At 34.4% G+C, this 19,279-nt stretch overlaps 1 protein-coding gene across 5 annotated transcripts; it reads right to left on the bottom strand.

Annotated features, from left to right (window-relative positions):
• Nucleotides 1–4,261: 4,261 nt before the first annotated feature.
• STARD4 (StAR related lipid transfer domain containing 4) lies at nt 4,262–19,130 on the bottom strand. 5 transcript variants are annotated; one of them, XM_016137253.2, is made up of 6 exons: nt 19,012–19,130; nt 12,933–13,047; nt 11,933–11,982; nt 8,402–8,528; nt 7,413–7,527; nt 4,262–6,521 (listed from the first exon to the last, which is right to left on the bottom strand). In XM_016137253.2, exons 2-6 carry the CDS (start codon nt 13,035–13,037, stop codon nt 6,292–6,294), a joined length of 627 nt encoding a protein of 208 aa, XP_015992739.1. In that variant the 5' UTR covers nt 13,038–13,047; nt 19,012–19,130; the 3' UTR covers nt 4,262–6,291. The 5 variants fall into 5 exon arrangements, with proteins under 5 accessions (XP_015992739.1, XP_036082078.1, XP_036082077.1 ...); XM_036226185.1 differs by lacking the exon at nt 19,012–19,130 and adding an exon at nt 18,839–18,965; XM_036226184.1 differs by lacking the exon at nt 19,012–19,130 and adding an exon at nt 18,574–18,805.
• Nucleotides 19,131–19,279: the final 149 nt, after the last annotated feature.

Genomic DNA, 19,279 nt, shown 5'->3' with positions numbered 1-19,279 from the left:
GCATATAACCTTGCTGTCAGGAAATCTATAAAGCAGTTTGCATGTATACTATGATAATAAATCATCTAAGATTCCCATCAAAACTTTGCATTCTGTGATTTGAAATGTTACAATTCAAGAGTGACACAATGGACATTTTCCTTACATCTGAAATGTAAAGGTGAATCATTCCAAAGAGAATTGACACCCAGAAAGGTAATGACTTATCTAAGGTCAGTTATTGGTTAAGAAGAGAATAATCTGGGTTATCTATATCCTGGCCTAGTGCTGACACCACTGGGAAGTCAATTCACTAGGTACAAAGTAAATGCAACTCATATAAAAACTGATTTTTCATTATAAAAATTGAAACTACAGGAAAATATAAAATTATCATTAACACCTTTCAAAAACAAGCACTTTCCCTAGCATTAGTTTTTTTCTTCCAGACTTGTGATCATTGTAACTTTTTTTGTATCAACGTAGTGCGAAAGCACAAGCACTTTTTGTATAATCTTCACAAACATTTTGATAGCTGCATTATTCCAGTCTCCATTGTTTTTCTTGTCTAACACTACGTAAAGCCTCTTGTGTTGGGAGAAGTCCATCCTAAAGAAATAATCCCAATGTGGAACTGATGGGGGCAAATGTATTTAGTGGTCATTTCAAGATGAAGCTTACAAACCTATAGGATCTGAGAATGAGGGTAAAAAACACATGCTCACTTTTAAGCTGATTGTTAGCAGGAGATATAAAAAGATCTGAGTCTAATTGATTAAGTCGACCACTTAATCAATTAGCAAACATTTGTGTGAAATATTTGAGGGGAAGGACTATGACAGCCAAGTTTACCCTCTGATTTACAGCTTGCTACCATTATATCCAAAATCTTCACTTTGTTGAGAAGATGCTTAGCCTAAACAGTGACTTGCCAACCAAGTTGAGGGAATTGCTAGAGAAAAACAAAAAACAAAAACCTCTCCCGTTTGCAAGTCCACTTTTGACTATAAGAAACATATTTTTATTTCAGTCTGGTTTTGCACAATCTCTGGACTACTTCTTTTAAAGAATCAGCTGCCGTGTACTGAAAAAATAGGTACTATGTACTAATACTTAAAAGATGTAACTAAAGCTCACTCCCTAAGCAGGAGGGTAAATCTCCTGAAAAAGAATACCATCCAAATGATGAGTAAAAAGCCTATTTTTATCAGAATAATAAATGCCACTAATCACCTCTACAGCTGACAAGTAGCGTGGATCCATCATCTTCTGGGATACATTTTCCATCAATTTTCTGTCATCTCCTGGTTATGAGTGCCTTCAACCATTGTGGACCCTCTGCTCCAAAAGAATAGAAATGCGGTATAATATAAACATAGGTTGTTCACACTGGATGCCATGTGATGCCATTAATTAACCTATAGAGGAAGCACCATCACATCATTACCTCAATTAAGAATACCTATGTAGCATCTGCTATGTAGATGGGGCCCAATAAATGTTTCATGTAAGAGTGAATGACTATTTGGCTATTATCATTTCTATTTTGGTAATCTATCACTTTTCTATTGACATCTGGAAGAACCTTATACACACATCCCAGAACCAATCCACTGAGAGATGCTATGGTTCCTTCTTCCAAGAGGCTGGAAATCCTTATGTTGGCCTTCCTGGTCAGCAAGGGGTAGTAGTCAGTCATGTGACCCAGGCTACTAGAAAGAAAAGAAATTGGAGGCTTCTGGGAAAGCTTCTGTTTTCCTGATAAGAATAGACAGGCGAGTGGTGCCATGCTTTTATTGCATACTGACCACTGTATCCATAACTACTATCTTATAACACAGTCAAGGGTTTCGTAATCATTTGCAGTTTTCAACTCCAAATGAAATTATCACAATTTCTAATCAAATTAACACAATTATTTAAACACGTGTACAATAAACCTTGTGCATGTTACTGTAGGAGCAGAATACAGTCATCATCATCCTGGCTATAAAATAGCAAATCAAGATTTAGCAGTATTGTGGCTTATATGAGACATTGACAGCAGATTAGCATGGGTATTATTGACCTTTAGTCCCCCGTTTATATACCTATTTTCATAAAAGTTCAGGAAGTTAAATTATATACTTTAAGTTCAGATATATGAAACTATGTGTCAGACTTAAGGTTAAAACAGCTTACACAGACAGAGTGATCAATTATGTGTCTAGAAATTTTATTCTGATATATTTCATAGCAATTTAAAAATAAATACACATTTTATTTATTTAACACATGTTCTTGGTTTAATAAAGATTCTAGTTTTACATATTGGCTGATAGAAGAATTTAAACTTCTTAAAAATAAAATCTCTCTATATATATAGTTAGCATAGCTTCTACTGAATTGCAAAAGATGGATTTTTATTTAACTATACATGTAAAATCTTTGGAAACAACAAAATAATGAAGAAATTATAATTCTAATGTCCTGTGCTCTGGGATTAATTTAAAGTTTCTTCTATGTTCAGATCCCACCATCCTCCACTTCTAGAAGTTGAATAAGAAAGACATGGAAGATACATTAGACAAGTAATTACACAACATGTTCTAATAGAAACCGGTCAAATTCCTTAGTTTCTCTGGGTTAATTTATCCATAGGGTTGGGATAGCTACAGCATCCACAAAATTAAAAGAAACTGGATTTTAACTGGATTCTGAGGATTCTAGTGTGCTTTTGAGTAAACACGTAAAGCTTTTACCTGTACCAAAGGTTACTCATACCCAAAAGCTTTTTTTTTAACTGGGAGATAATTTCTGACATAGAAATCTATAGTTTCTAAATCCAACCTCAATGAACAGTGAAATGAAGAGATCTTTAACATTTACAATTTCTTTAATACTCTAGAAGTGTATATTATATATAACTACAGAACACTAAATTTCCATAATTATTTTACTGAGTATTATGTCAAAGTTCAAGAGTTAATCAAGAGCTATCAATATAAACATTTCATACAAAATATCCTTTATGACAAATTACTATTTCTTGGATAGAACTATTTCTTCAAAAAACAGGTACCATGTACTAAAAACAGTACAGTGCCAAGTATTTCCTGTATACACATTTCTAATGCAAACTAGCAATAAGCTAGAGAAAATAATCAACCACCTAACAAGGCAGATTATATTCTTCCATAAAGCACCCTATGAAAAGTTATTTTTAAAGAAAATTTGGGGGGGGGGGTGGGCTGTAATTTCTATTTTATTGACAACTACTAACTGATTTATTTCTTATGTTTAGAAGTTCCCATTTAAGCACTGAAGGCTCCTGAGACCAGAAAAGATTTTGCATTTAAGAGAGTAATCCTATGAAATTCTCTACTTCATATTCTAAAGACAAATTAATACATATACTATAAAACTGCACTATTCAATATAGGCCCCTGGCCTCAGATGGATAATGAGCACTTAAAATGTGGCTAAGTCCCAATTAGTAAAATACACACCAGATTTCCAAGAATTAGAATAAAAGAATATAAGCTATCTTAATAATTTTTATATTGATCATATGTTGAAATGATAATAAATAGGATCTACTGAGTTAAATGGACCATATTATTAAAATTCAGCTATTTCTTTTTAATTTTTTAATGTGGCTGCTAGAAAATTTTTAATGACATATATGGCTCACATTATTTTTTTATTCTACAGCACTGTTACAGAAATAGCAGACTCAATTATCTGTTAATATTAATCTCAATCCACATCATTAAATGTTTGTATCATTATGACTTGAGATAACATCTGAGCTTAGATTCAAATACACCTCCTACTCTTAAAAAACAAAACTAAACAAAATCTAATCTTTTTCATCATTTCTGTATGCTCACAACTGTGCTAAACTTTGGTTAGGTATGAGTCTGCAAACAGGCAAAAGGATATTTTTGGGAGATGAAATGTTCTAAAACTAGATTATGGTGATGATTACACAACTATATGTATTCAAAAATCACTGCATTGCGTAGTTAAAACCAGTGACTTGTATAGCATGTAAATTATACCTTAATAAAGCTGAGTTTGTTTTTTTAAGTACAAAGCTAGAGCCTACCAGTTCTAAAGTGTCATCTAGAAGATGCATATAAATTTCAGGTAATTCAAATATAACTTTCAATCTACCATGACTCGATATTGCAATTAAAATTTTTCTGAGTATCCTTTTACCTGCAGAAGGTCCATAAATTCAATAGTGGATTATGCAACCACTAATTGGAGGTGTAAGTTGGAAAGGACAAAGGGAACATTAGAGTAGCTGAGAGTCGAAGTTTATTTGCCTTTAGAGAAACCCAGACCAGGCAATAATAGCCCTTGTAAATGTACAATACTGTCACAAATCCCTTTACCCAGTCTAGGCACTTTATAACTGAATATCTACTGGTATTTCCTCATCCCAGTTAGTATGCTGGAATATAAGAAACTTCCTACCCTACACTAATAAAACCAAATAAAAGAAAATACGTGAAGACAAATTAACAAACAATTTCCATGGGAAACTGAAAGCTAAACTGCTGTTTTCTTTTCCTCTTGCAAGAAGAAAAAAAAGTAGCAGAGAAATTCAGCAACTAAAAAGTTACAGTCAATTTGGAAAAGAATATTGGCGATTAATAAATTTCAGGTTAAGAATACAGGATCATTTATGAACTGTTCTGCAGACTTTGTTCCAAATTATTTTCAATTTAAACACTGTGAGATTATTCACCACGGATACTGTGTTTGGTGCTATTACCTTTTTGTTTGTTTGTTTTTTTTTTTTTTTTTTTGAACATCATTCTAACAGCAAAAAAATAAAATAAAAAATAAAACCAAAAACTAGTTCTACTTTTTTCACTTCATCGAAATGGGTTTGAAGAACTATAATTCACACATTCTTTTCACTCAGGAAAACACATTAAAGTAAAACATAGATTAAACCTTCATGGACTTGAACCACTCACTATATATTCTTGTGCTTTTTGTGGCTTCTCTAGCACATATTTCCAGAGCTCACTTTACCCCATATTAAAAAAAAGAAGAAGAAGAAAACAATGGGAACGGTAATAACACACAGGAAGAATTCACAATGGACAATGAAATAGATTTCAAGATGTATGCATGTACACAAACATAAATACATACAAAAATTTGTATAAACATAATGAGTTGCCTCAAGCTCTAATTTTAGAAGTAACCTAGGTAGATAGTTCAAAAGCCAAAGAGTCATTTGGAACGTTAAAATCATTTAGGAATGTTCATTTAAGGCAGCCATAAAATCAAGGACCTATTATGGTCCATTCTAGTTATAAAATGACTCAGGCATTTAGATAAATCTGTGAATGCATTTGTTATAGTTGCAGACTAAGGTTACATCACAATTGTAAATGTTTATGAAGTAGTTAGTAATAGTTTATGAGTTGAGTGATACTTTTAAAACTGAAACATTTACAGAACATTCACTGAATCCACTTTGTAGAGATGATTCTCTGTTGTTGAATACAGGATACCACCAGCCATTTCACACAACACAGACTACTGCCCAGTCAAAGTGGTGACCCCAGCACACAACTGGCAGGTTTTTGTACTGTCTTATTCATGTTTAAATGTTCTAAGACTCCCAAAATAAATGCACATAAAAATACAATTATATTTTTAAAGACACCCACAAAATAAGGCTATGTAGGTATTGAAACTGAACTGCATTTGAATTGTATCCATAGTTTCTATGATACTCTATTCTCTTCTTATTTCTGGTATTTTCAAAACTTAAAGTAGTGTAAGCCAACTGACAATGAAGTTTATCTTTATCAAATATAGAGAAGAAGAGAAGAGCTTTTTCTTTAGTACAAGATATTGGCAAACTCTTAGAGCATACCAAAAGTAAAGCACTAACATTTAACCTCCAAAAAAATTAGAACTTATATAAAATGTTCATAAAACTCCAAAATAAATTATTTTAACCTAACAGTATGAAGTTTGTGCTTTCTCAATTTCCAAGCAGCCAAAAAATTCACACTGAGGCACTATTCAATTTCTTAAGAGTGTAGGTCAAAGAACTGTTATCTACTTCTTGGTGGATTTCTGTCATATTCTCCATTGCTATACCAAACAATGTGCAAATAATTGTAAGAAAACTGAAATGCCCTTAGATAACTATTTAGTTTAGGAATAAAATCAACCAAAAACATCTCAAAGTTTTTAACAGGCTACGCAGAAGAGAGGTAAGAATGATTTTTACAGGTCATGTAGCTGAGAGAAAGAGTTGATTTAGGGGACCATAGTACTACAAATTCAAACATATTATGCCTTTTTTAAGGCTCTTCGTAAGTCTTCATAGAAGTTGATTAAAGTGCTTGCCATGGCTGTATCTACTGCAGACTGAGGAATCATCCCGCGTAGATCTGTCTGAATATAGCCTGTCAAAAGACTCTGGTTTGCATTGTCTTTAAGCGGAACACAAAACCAACCACATGGATGGTTATATCCACGAACAAATTCTGGTCTCTTTTCACTCCAGTCAAGACTTATCCCTACAAGGCAATTTTAAAACAACACTATTAATAGCAATGACTAACATTAGTCTAAAACTCTCATTAAAAATATTATTGGATTTCTTATTTAAATATTTTTCTTCTTATCCTTGTAGATGAAAATTAAGCACCAAGAGGGACCATGGGGAGAAAAAAAATTACCAAATAGAATTTATTTTTTTAATGTGGCTGCTAGATAGGCAAGGGGAAAGTTCCAACCCTTTCAGAATAGATGATATCTATTGGCATCTTGGTAACTCCTTGGAAATGAAGAATCTTGACTGTAGCATCCAGGCCACAAGGTGTCAATACAACTAGGGTACCACCACTACTCCCTACAGGTGCTACCATATCCAGCTTTGATACTGACTAAGAATAAACAAGATGTTTAACTATAACTGTCAACTCAACTATGTACAATAAAAATATTAATTTACCTATAAAATATATCTTAGAAAGCAAGATTCTTCTAATAGCAATATTTTTAATTTTGAAAGAAAAATATTGCATAACCCAAGGAAAGAAAAATATTCTAATACATACTAAGTCTATTTTTTCTACGTATATGACCAAGAAGCTGTTTTCTGTTTTCTCTTTAGAAAGAAATCCATTTAATGGACCTCTTTTGTAAAGGCAGTAATGTGGTCTATATTTGTTAGTTATGACCTGGAGGATACCATGCAACTGGGAATAAAAATTTATCAGAAAGATTTCAAAATGCTTCTTGATATTGTTATTTTAATTCCTAGGGTTCAGCATTTGCAAACAAAGCTTAGTGATTATAAAATAAGCATGAAGGTTAAAAATATTTCTTGCATAGAAAAAAATATCTGTCCTAGAAAACTCAAATATTTAAAATAAAATGAGGTATAAGATTTTTGAGATCATTACCACAGGATAAAAGCCCTTCTTTATGGCCTACAGTGTAGGAGAAATCAACAAACTCTCTTGGAGAAATGATATTCCAAAGCTGACTAGCAGTAGTGTAACGCATCACACAGCAATTCTGAAAGAGAAAGGGTAGTGGGGTGTTACTACTATACAAACACATACAAAGATTCATATATCATAATTTAATCTTTAGTAAAAAAATTAATACTCATTTAAAGTATATTATAATTAGTATTAATAATAATTCTTATAGTAATTCTGACAGATTTAGATCTCTAGTCTAAGTCTCACTGCTACTGTATGCACATGAAGAAAATATATAATCAAAATAGAGAGGTAAGTTACCCAGTATGCAAATCTCTAATTCAGTGCAGTCGCTTTGCAGCTCATATGATATTCAAAATAGAAGTGGGTGGTGTAGACTGTAGGTGTTTTAAGATAAAATCCACAAATAACTGACTAAACACCAAATGGTTTAAGAAAGAAATTCAAACAAGGCAAGAACTGAATTTATAAAAATAAAAGAGCAAGCCACTTTGATTACATAATTCCCTAATGCCTATGGTAGCATTTTTACCTTTAGTCTTTGATTTTGGCTTAATATTCATGGAAAACCTATATACAATTAGCTAGACACCTAAATACGATGGTGATGTTTTCAGAATTTTAAATTTCAGAACCTAAAGTAGTTTTACAATTAAAGATACTGACAATTTTCTTAAGCAGTAAAGGATACTATGGAAAACAAACTCAGTTCTGACTAACACTCATTAGCTAATATGAGCAAACTCAAGCTTTTTAAAAGGCAGCAAGACTTCCCCTGTGAGAGCTTTGCCATCACTACTTATTCTCAAAGCAATGAATTCAAGTGTATACACATGCTCATGCCCACATGTGCATGCTTGTTCTCTCTCTCTCTGTCTCTCTGTCTCTAACCCATGCACATACGCACACACACATACACAAATCTGAAACATTTCTAAACATACCTCTTCAAAGTGTTCCAAAATATCCATTGACGTCATTAAGCTGTCCCAATCCAAGCGACAGGGACCTGGGCGTATATGGTCTATTATACTATTGACAACATCATCTATAACACCTTGAGCTTTGAAACTGGAGAAAACAAATATTAAAGTCAAATGCTAATAGAAAAAAATTTCAGCATGCCCTCATAGTTCAGAGCTAACTTCAAAAAGAATAATTAATGAAAAATTTTTTAAAGGAGTAAATCCTAACAACATTTGTGATAAATTCTAATCGATTATTTTATCAGAATGTACTTTGCCCTCAAATCTAACAAGATAACAAGTGATCTGAAGTCTATATTATTCATTAGCATGAATGTAGTAAAGTACTTTTAAGGTGTGATGTAGCCACAAACAATCTGCAGAACACTGTAATGCTTCCATTTATTTTATATGTTATTCTTTTCTCAGTTATGCTCTAATATGTTATTAATATAAACATATTTTTACTCTGACTTTTAAAAACTTTTTATTGGGAAAAGAAAAGTAAGTCACCCAGGAATAGAACACTCAGGATTGGCTCACAAATAATATCAAAACTTGACATATTTTAATGGTGGCATTACATATCAGTGGGGAAAGGATGTACTATTCCATAAATGGTGCTTCGATTCAATAGTTATCCTAAAGGACAAAATAAAAACTGAATCCCTACTTCATACCACTCAAAACAACTAATTCCAGATAGATTAAGACCACTATGTAAAATGCAAAACTTTAAAACTTTAAGAAAAATATATAAGTGACCATCTTTGTAACCTCAGGATACAGGGGTTTTGTTTGTTTGTTTGTTTGTTAATATATAAAATACACACAAACATAAATAATACAAGATGGTTAAAATTTAAAACCTGTATAGCACAAATGGAAAAATAAGTAACTTCTTTAAAAACTAGTCACGGACTAAAAGAAGATATGTGCGACATATATAAAGACATTAATTACTATATAATTAATTCCTATAAACCAATAAAAAAAAGACAGGCAATCCAAAGATGGGCAAAGGACATGTTAAGATTGATCTGAAATGTTAATAAATTTGGAAAAGATGCTCAACTTCACTCATAATCAACTAAATACTAACAAGATACCATCTTGTATCCCTCGGATTGGCAGAAATTATAAACTTAATAACAAGTATTGAATAGCAGGAAATAAGAACTCTCAAACTGCTACCACTACTTTAGAGAACAATTTGGCAATGTCTAGTGAACTTGGCTGACGTATATCCCTGAGATCCAGGTACATACCCCAAGAAAATCACACAGGTATAGGAGATACCCAGAAGTTTACTATAGCATTATAAATTGACAACAACCTAAAATTTATCAGTGGGCAAATTTGCAAACAGATAAACACACGGGCAACATAATATTGAATAAGCAACATAATATTGAATGGAAAAATTAAAAGCAAATTATTAAAGGAAACGCATACATGGTCAAAGTATGAAACAGGAATAATACACACAACTTCAAGATAGCAGTTACCTCCAGGAGGAAAGAAAAGAGAAGAAATGAGAGATAAACTGGCTTTAACCCTAACAGCAACATTGGGGAGGGAGGGGGGAAGGAGGTCATTTTTGGTTGTTTTTAAAGCATCTGATGCTGTTTTATCATTTTATAAATATATAAAGTTCAAACTTACACTATGTCCCCCGTCCTAAACCTGCTCTTCTCTCCTGGGTCTCTAACTTTTAGTAAAGGATGAGGGTGGAGGTAATAAAAATTAATCCAGTCACTCAAATTAGAAATCTAAAATTCAACTTTTACTCTTCATTTTCACTTAACCCATTCCAACAGTCAGAATTCAGAGGTCACAATGTTTTATCAGGATGATTTCCTAAATGTAAAGTGCTTAGAACAATATCTGGTTCTCAATAAATGTTAGTTGTTATCTCCTTCACGTTTATATGCCCTTTTCAACTCCCATGTTTTGTACTTAGTTTGGGTATTCTGTGTCCAATTGGACACTGCATTAGTTTCTAGTTCTTTTGGTCACATATCTCTTTAAGAATCTGAAAAAAAAAGAAGACAAATGTCTTCCCAGGAATATAGACATTAACACAAAATTTTGTATACAATTTTGGTGGAACTTCAAGAAGTTAGGCGTGGACTCCCATGGTAAAACCTCTTCTCTGAATTCTCCATGCTAATTTCAATGTTATCAGAGTAAATTCAAAATCTTTTGAGGACCTGGGACATGAGGGTGGAGGTTGAGCAGAGATTAAATGTGATACTGAATTCCTTAGCTTAGCATTCAAAAATCCTGCAGACATATGCTTTCCCTACCCCCCTACTTTATGCTTCAGCTTTACGAATACAATTTCTACTTCCCTAAACAAACTCCTTAAAGCGTTTCCCATCTGTGTTTATGTAGTAGATGCAATTCCCTCTGCCTGGTATATGAATCAGTCCTCCTCATTCCCTAAGAAATTCTAATTTTTCCTTTAAGGCTTAGCTCAAATATTAGTTCCTATATGAAATCTTTTCATATCACCAAGCATAATGCTCCCTTATCATTGTTTATACTTTTCAACACCAACTGGGAATTACTGATCCAGAGAATTAACTTCCATACTTGCTTAATGTTAATTCAACTCCAGTTTTCCTGTCCTTGTTATAAATATTGTATAACTCATCTTTCTAGAAACACTATCACTGGTATTACACTTCAGAACATTCTGTATATAGTTAAGTGGGGCCAGACCCCAGTTTCAATTTTTAAAGGGGCTGAGTCCCAAGGATGTGAACATTCACTCTGATTGCACAAGGCAATTGTCCCCACTGGTTCAACTACATGCAAATACCAAAAAACAGAAATAAAAATCACCCATAAAATCACCATCTAGAGGTATGTATTTGATGTTAGATAGAAACATATCAATATATAAAAATACATAGTCAACTCACAATTGTGCTACATGCAGTTGAATATTCTGCTTTATTCACTTTAGATTGTATCTTGAGCATTTTATGTTTTTAAATAATTTTTGAAAATGTGCTTTTTAAAGACTATAAAATATCATATATGTTCCAAAATTTAATCATTCTCCAACTGTTGATTATTCAAGTTGTTTATAATTTTTAATATTATAAGTAATGCTATGAAGGAAGAGACAAATACTTAACTATTATCTTTCCAATAATTTCATAAAGATAAATTCTTAGCATAAAGTATGCTACAGCACTGAGTAAATGTAGAGTATTAGAAGGATCTTATATATCATGCTAAGAAATTAATATCTTAAGTCATTTGATTTCTCCCTTTCTTTTTGATATCATTATTTATGACCCCCTCACCAACGCAGTTTACACAGGACACTGTAGAGGCTTTGAATTCATAAGGTAATATGCTTCTCAGAAAGTCTAAATCTTAAAAGCAAAGACCAAATTTTACTGGCAATGATCATTTAGTGATCATAAATATGTGTGTGTGTAAAATGTTTAGCAATGTCTTAAGAGCTACATAAAACTACTAGAATTTACTTACAGATATCCATTAAATTCTTCTGAAGGTTTTCTCCAAATTGTTACATCTTTCTAGAAAAATCAAAATATGTTGATAATTATATAAGTGGAACCTTGAATATAAAACGGAAATTTCATAAGTCTAGAGCATTAGTCTTTGCATTAAAATAAAACTTAATATTCGGATATGCACAAAAGTCATTTATGCCATCAAATGATCCATATTTGAATTTCCTCTGTTTCCTAAAGTTCTTTATATTTTACTTAAGCTATAGACCTCCAAAAAAGATTTTGCAATAGCTTAATGAGACCCAAACACTGTGAAGATTCAGTGATGGCGCCATCTCATTATTATTTGCCTTATTCCAATCTTATCTACCGACACACTTAGACTTAAGATATTAGGAATGCTAAATATTTCATGCTGAATTTGCTCATGTCTTCTAGAATATTAAACAACTCACATCTATTATGATAGTGCTACCTTGAATTAGTCCCTACATTTTTTTTCTGGTTGTTTCCCAAGAAATTCTGAATATCAGAATAGCTAAGGACTTAAGTCCTGGGTTCTAGGGTTGGCTCTGTCAACACTTCAGCCATGTGATAGTTTAGGCAAGTCAGATTGGTGTAAAAAAAGAAAAGAAAAGAAAAGAAAAACCCCACTAACTGGTCACCCTCACCGGCTTGTTGAAATAGCTGAAACTACTCCAAACTATCAATTACTATACTTCCTTAAATTGACAATGATATATTTTATTCGTTGACTTAAGAGGCTACACTTTAGGCTCTTGTTGCCAAGAGTCTATTCTCATGTCCAATATCTAAAGAACTAAGTAATGAAAGCAGTGCAGGATTACTAGGTTCCTTCGTTTATGATATGCTAAACCATCAATTTTATTAGCAAAATTATCTACTCTGCACATCCATCTAAAGTACGGTCCATATTTTTCCACATCATTTTGAAAGTCGTCAACCATTTCATTAGACAGAAGTTATACCCCAAATATAAGTAACTAATTTACCGTTTTCTTTGCAACTCGCCACTTATCATCTTCAATGGTATGGTACTGGATGAGAGTATTTTTAAGTTTAGTTGCAAAAGCAGCAGTATCAGTTAGGCCTTCCATAGTTTTCCCCCTGTCACAGAGACCAAGATTAGCATCAACACACACCAGAGTTTGATGCAGTAGGCCAGTAGGTTTCATATGTGGCTTCACAATAGAATCACCTGGGGAACTATAAAAGATCTCTATACCTGGACCCCAGTCCAAATCAACTAATTAGAACCTCTGAGAGTAGGACCTGGTCATAGGTTTTGTTTTCTAAATGCTCCTAAAATGAGTAACACATAGGGATGAGAATCACATATTTTGAGTTGTTAAAGTAACTCATATAAAAAATAAAATGCAACCCTATTTTCTCTAATTGAATCTAGTAAAAAGGAATAAATTCTAAAATTCCAGATCAAGGTAACAAACTTAAATAAGAGATTCTGTAATGTGATGGTTTTAAAAACACTGCTGCATGTTTTTTGATACACTTCCCAAAAAGAAGTGGAATCTCCCATAAAGAGGTAGTCTGCATGACTTCCCAGGTTAGGTTAGAAAAGTCCATGCTCCCTTTGCAGGTTTCTTTTAGAATAATTGCTCTGGGAGTCTTTAATCAACATGCAGGCATGCAAAAACTCTGGCTAGCCTGAGGCTGACAAGTGGAAAGACCCAGGGGGAGAAGGGAAGAGAGAAAGAGCGAATCCACCCCAAAGTCCCAGATCTAGAACCCTACTTAGAGCTTCGTGCCTAATTGGCATCTCATGCTCCCCTCAATTTGTCTTAGACTTCCCATCTTAACAATTTACTATTAAAATGGTAATTGAGCCAGTTGTTCAAAGTCAAAAGCTTTGAAATCACCCTTAATAGGAATGAATGGAATCCTATTCATACTACCATATCCCTTTTGCCTATAATCTTGTCCTACTGGGTTTTTTTTGTTCCTCAGATAGGCCAAGCTTGCCACTGACTTTGGGCCTGTGTACTTGCAATTTCTCTGCCTGGATTACTAGGATCCCAAATCTGAGCATGACCAATAATAACAACTGGTAATAACAATTTCAGTTTAAAACTCCTGTCCTTATTTGGCCTTTCATAAGTCACTATCATAATCTTCTTTTATCACTACCTGAAATTAATTTGTTCATTTATTGATCATTTATTCTACTCTTTGGCCATCACATCTCCAACTAATAGAGCAGGGGCCCTTGTTTGCCTTAATCATCACTACATACCCACCAACTAGAACACTGCCTGGAACACAAGAGACCCCTAATCTTTGTTTGAAGTGTGTTTGCTTCAAAACAAGAATTATGTGGTCTTAACTCCATCTCCTTTCGATGCTATGGTACTCTCCAGTAAAATCCTAAAGGAGAAAAGACTTTCGGGGAAGTTTCCCATTTATAGACCCATCGAGTTACTACTAAAAAAGTAGATCAAGAAAAATCTAAATGAAATATCAAGCCTCAAGCGTCTATGAGAATAAGGCTGCAATTCTCAACTACAGATGTATGTATCAGAATCATCTTTGTTGTATTTTGTAGTAGTTGTTGCTCTTGACAAAGACTCCTTAGTCAGGCTCCTCTGAGTCTTCTTTTTGATTAGGCCTAGCTCTTAGGCTTGTCCTTAGCCCCCAGTTTTAGCAAGAATCCTGCTGAATCACTTTAAATTTCCCCCACCCTCAACAATTTCTCATTTTATCCTCAGTCTTACCCCTCTTGCCTACCTTCCACAGGAATCCTATCAAATTGATTTATCCAGAATCCCCTTTACCCCTAAAGTTTCCTCAGAGTAATTTTTCCACCCAGTGACACCTACCCTGCTCCTTGGCTATAAAGCTCCACTTGTCCTTGTCGTTATTCAGAAGGGAGCCCAGATCTATACTGACGTTTCTTTTCCCCATCACAATACCTCCTGATTAAGAACTGCTTTAACCACTTTAACTTCTGTCTGCTTTACGTTTTCTTATTTTCTTCGACACTATTTTTAAATGTTAGGTTTCAGGGCCCACTGCCAAAAAGTCTGATTTAGTGGGTCTGTTTTGGGGTAGGCCCCAGAAATCCTTTAAAAAGCTTCACTGATCATTCTGTTATTTGGCCAAGGTTGAGAGCTATTAATCTAAACACTAAAAGTGACAGAAATAAATCAATGTTGTAGTCAATATTTCATTAGCACAAAGCAGAGTACACAAGTCATTAAAAATGATGAACACTAAAATGGTATAGAACTGTAGAGGAGGAAAAAAATTTTTTTTCTACTCTTTTAGGTTCTATCTCTAGGACCTGTGAAATAAACTGACAAAGATTAACAGGAGAAAAGGATGACAAATTTTATGTGATTGTTAACATTTTAGTTTTTATCTGCACAGAGGCCTTCACAGAAAATAAGTGGAGACCCAAAGAAGAAGTTAGACCCAGGGACCTATATGCCACCTTAACAAAGGGTGATAAATTGTGACGATGAGACAAGACAAAGGAAAAAGGGTTTGGTTTCCAGGGATGGTAAATTATGGGAAGGAAAACATATGGGAGAAAACTAATAGAAGATAGGATTCCTTTAGTAAAGTTTGTTTGTGTAGACCATCTTGGTGCCAGCTTTCTATCTCCAGTGATGAGTTGTTCTCCTAGTATAGCAGAGAGAACAGGGAAGACCTTCACAAAAGGAAGTTTATGCCCCACTTTTAGGCAGGTAGTGGGAGGGAAAACAGCTTTCTGTATTTGCTGTTTCCTAATTGCCTTCGGCTCAAAATAATCCTTATTCCAAAGTGGTATATTTTGGGGTGGCATATCCTTTCAAAAACATGGGAAAGTATATAAAGAAATTTTAATAATATGAAATTTAGGATCTATGTGACACAAAACATATAAGTATAGATCCTACCTACAGAATAAAAGTGGATGAGTTAATTCAAAAAGTCCGTCTGTCAGAAATATATCCCATTTCCACTTGACAGACTGCCAACTCGATAGCCGTACAATGACCTTATTCAAACATGTGTTACAAGCACAAGTTCTTAGAGGACTGGCAAAACAAAATTTGGTTGTCTACTACCGAGATAATTATAATTAAACAATACTCTTTAAGCTCAAAGTTCACCAGCCAAGTTCCTGTGGTGGGCAGATAATTTTTTAAAAAACTGATTTGATAAAAATCAAAGATGAAATGGAAAGCTACCATTATCATAGATAACATTATCTCTGCAAGTCCTGCACACAAAATATAAGCAATTAAAATACTTATAAAGATGAGTATCTGAATCTTTACGGTGCTTACCTTAATAATCATTCACTCCTACTGATCATTATAAAATCTAAATTTCTTAATATGGCTTAGGGCCTTTTATGAACTGACTCGGCTTCACTGCCTAATTTCTACTCTTCTTTCCTATAGACTAAGTTGGTTCCCTCTCCAATGTTTTCTCACAGCAACTCTGTAATGTAATTATTCATTTATCATCTTCTCTCATTTAACTGAAAATGTTTTGGAGCAGGAAATGTGATTACTTCAATGATATAATCCTTACATCTAGTATACGATAGGAACCCAATGAATAAAAAAAGAAAAAAAACCGGAGGGCCTCAAGATATCTAAGCTGGCCCATTTATACTAATCATTCTTGACTTTCTGAATGACTAAAACTTTCATTACCATAATGAAACAATTTCTTAAAGGTTTTCTATTTTATTCTCCAAGCATCAAGTATATACCAGATCCCAGAACTAGAAAAATGGATGTAATCCAGTTTTTGTTCTCAAAGTTAACTTATTCTACCCTTTAAATAAACTGCAACAATAACAGACACTAAAACATTAAAAACTCCTATTAATGAGACACTTTAAGCTGATGGAGTACGGAGGTAGGAAAAGAAAACAACAAGGTATAAACTTGGAAAGCTCTCTTTTAGCCAATAGAATAACCAAGCAGTTAATTCTTGCATGAATACTTTTCATCAAGGTTAAGTCAATAAAGGAATGATGATTACTGTCTAAACTATCTGTGTGGGGGCAGGCATGGCATGACAGAGGATCTTTAGAAATATATGCCAGAACCAAGAAGGGACAATATTGGGGTTACCAAGGCCTGACACTCTCCTAAAATAACAGGGCACTCACATTAATTGACAGGAAATAATACAGTAAGCCCTCCTGCAATCTTCATCTGTGGAGAATGTCAAAAAAAAAAAAAAAAAGTTTTAAACACTATTCTGAACTCCCTTTTACTAATTAATTCTTTTATTCCTTTTCTTGACCTTACATCTGGAAACTCTCCAATTCCACCACTTACATTTTAGAAAGAACATATACCACTTAAGCTTATCAGAATCTAACAGCTCCATATAAAAAGGTTATATGTTCTTGACAGTTCTATTACTCAGAGCTGAGTAATGTCCATTTTCATTTTTTCCCTACTTTAATCTTTTTGTTCATTTTTTCTATGCCCACATTTTTGAAGTGCTCACTAGTATAGATAAGTGGCTACCATCATAGAGGGGGCAGATTTCCTAGTTAAAATTTTTCTTGAGGCCATGTATAAGCACCATAGTCTTTGACCAATACAACTCCAATTATTGTCAAATATATGTCACAGTGAAATGGTCCTAGCTTCTATTTTAACTATGGAACATCATAAACATCTTAACTGCTAATAAATAGTAAATGCCATAAGAATCCATTTGGACTAATGTAGTATGAGTAAGTCAGAATTCACTTGATAAAGAAGTTCCTATCAGAATTAACTTTCCATTAACAGACACGGATTTCACTTATGTAAATAGCTTCAATTTAACATGCCATATATTTTCCCGAAAATGTTGTGCAAACCAAGGCCTTGTAAATTAAAGTATATTTTCACCTAACTTAAGAATTTCAGTATATGCTTGGTTTCCAATTAATCTTAAATTGGTAATTCAGCTTTTTCAACTCAGTCAAATACAGTAGTTTTCTCATTTTTGAGAATGACAACTAGGAAGCCTACTTCTGCAATGTGACTAATGCTCCTCTGTTTTAGTGCTCACTTGTGCTTATTTTAGTACAAGCCTTACAACAATGTTGAGGCTTTTTACAACATTTAAGGCAATATTAAATTTTAATGATATCACAGCTATGAGTCCAAGTTAACATTCAAGTCCTAATGCTCTAATCCTTATTTAAAATAATAATAGCTAACAATGATTTTTTTTTTCATTTATTATGCGATCAATCTTTCTGGCCACTTTAAATTATATTATCTCATTTAATTCTTATAAAGACCCTTAAGAGCCGATCCTATTATTTTTCTCTATTTTACAGAAAGGGAAAGTAGCAACAAGGTATTAGGTCACTTGTCCAAGATCATACATCTAATAAGTGATGAAACCCAAGCCTTCTGCCTTCAGAGGCTAAAGTTTGTTTTGTAAAATGCTCAAAGTTGATCACAGGCTGGAGAAGACTTTACATTAAAAATCTGACATTGTATTGAATTTATCATATTTTGTCCTGGTTTCTGAACACAAAATAGCTCAGGTAATATTTCTTAATGGTAAATTAGGGATAATAGTGACATTAATTTACTGAGGAATTACATGAGTTAACACACTTAGCATTGAACTTGTAAGATAAACACTGGGAAACGCTCTTACCATCAATATCTCAGCCAAAGCCTGACATTAGAGGATGGATCCTATGTTCTCCGTGCACCACCTCCCTAGAAGCGACCTCAATGAAACTTCACCACCACCCTAGAAGCGAAATTACTGTGCCTTCCTCATTTAACAGATGAAGAAACTGAAACCTAATCGTTGTCTAAATCCTCAAGCTGGTGAGCAGTGTAGGGAGGCGAGGTGGAAGCCCTGGGATCCTTCCAGCTCGCCCCTTCTCCTCCCTGGGCCTCAGTATTTCTCTCACCTGTGAGGTCCACATCCGCCCGGACGCCGGGGTCCTCCAGCCCCAACCTCCACAGCGGCCTCCCTCAACCCACTAGCCACAACGTTTCCAGGAAAATGTACCGGGCGCCCCTGCCGCTCATCCCCTAGGCAGCCACACTTCCACCGCGACTCCGTGCCCCTACACATGGGTACCTGCGAAGATGCGAGGAGTGATGCGGGACCCAGACGCGTCAGACCCAGACAGGACTCACCGCTCTCGGCTACACTGACGCGTTAGAGCTCTCAGCTTCCCCGCCCGCCGAGACCGCGAGCGGAAGCAGCCAATGGGCGTCAAGCCACTCCGGTCGCAGCCAATTGAAGGCATCAAGCTCCTCACGGGAAGGCGGGCCAACCTCCAGCCACGCCTCCATCTCGAACCCGACGCTCTTAGGGGCCAGCCGCAGGAGTTGGCCCGAGCAAC

This window comes from Rousettus aegyptiacus, unplaced genomic scaffold (assembly GCF_014176215.1).
Source record: "Rousettus aegyptiacus isolate mRouAeg1 unplaced genomic scaffold, mRouAeg1.p scaffold_m13_p_8, whole genome shotgun sequence".
NCBI lineage: Eukaryota > Metazoa > Chordata > Mammalia > Chiroptera > Pteropodidae > Rousettus > Rousettus aegyptiacus.
The sequence above is the reverse complement of the archived record's forward strand: the minus strand, read 5'-3'. Positions and strand labels throughout refer to the sequence as shown.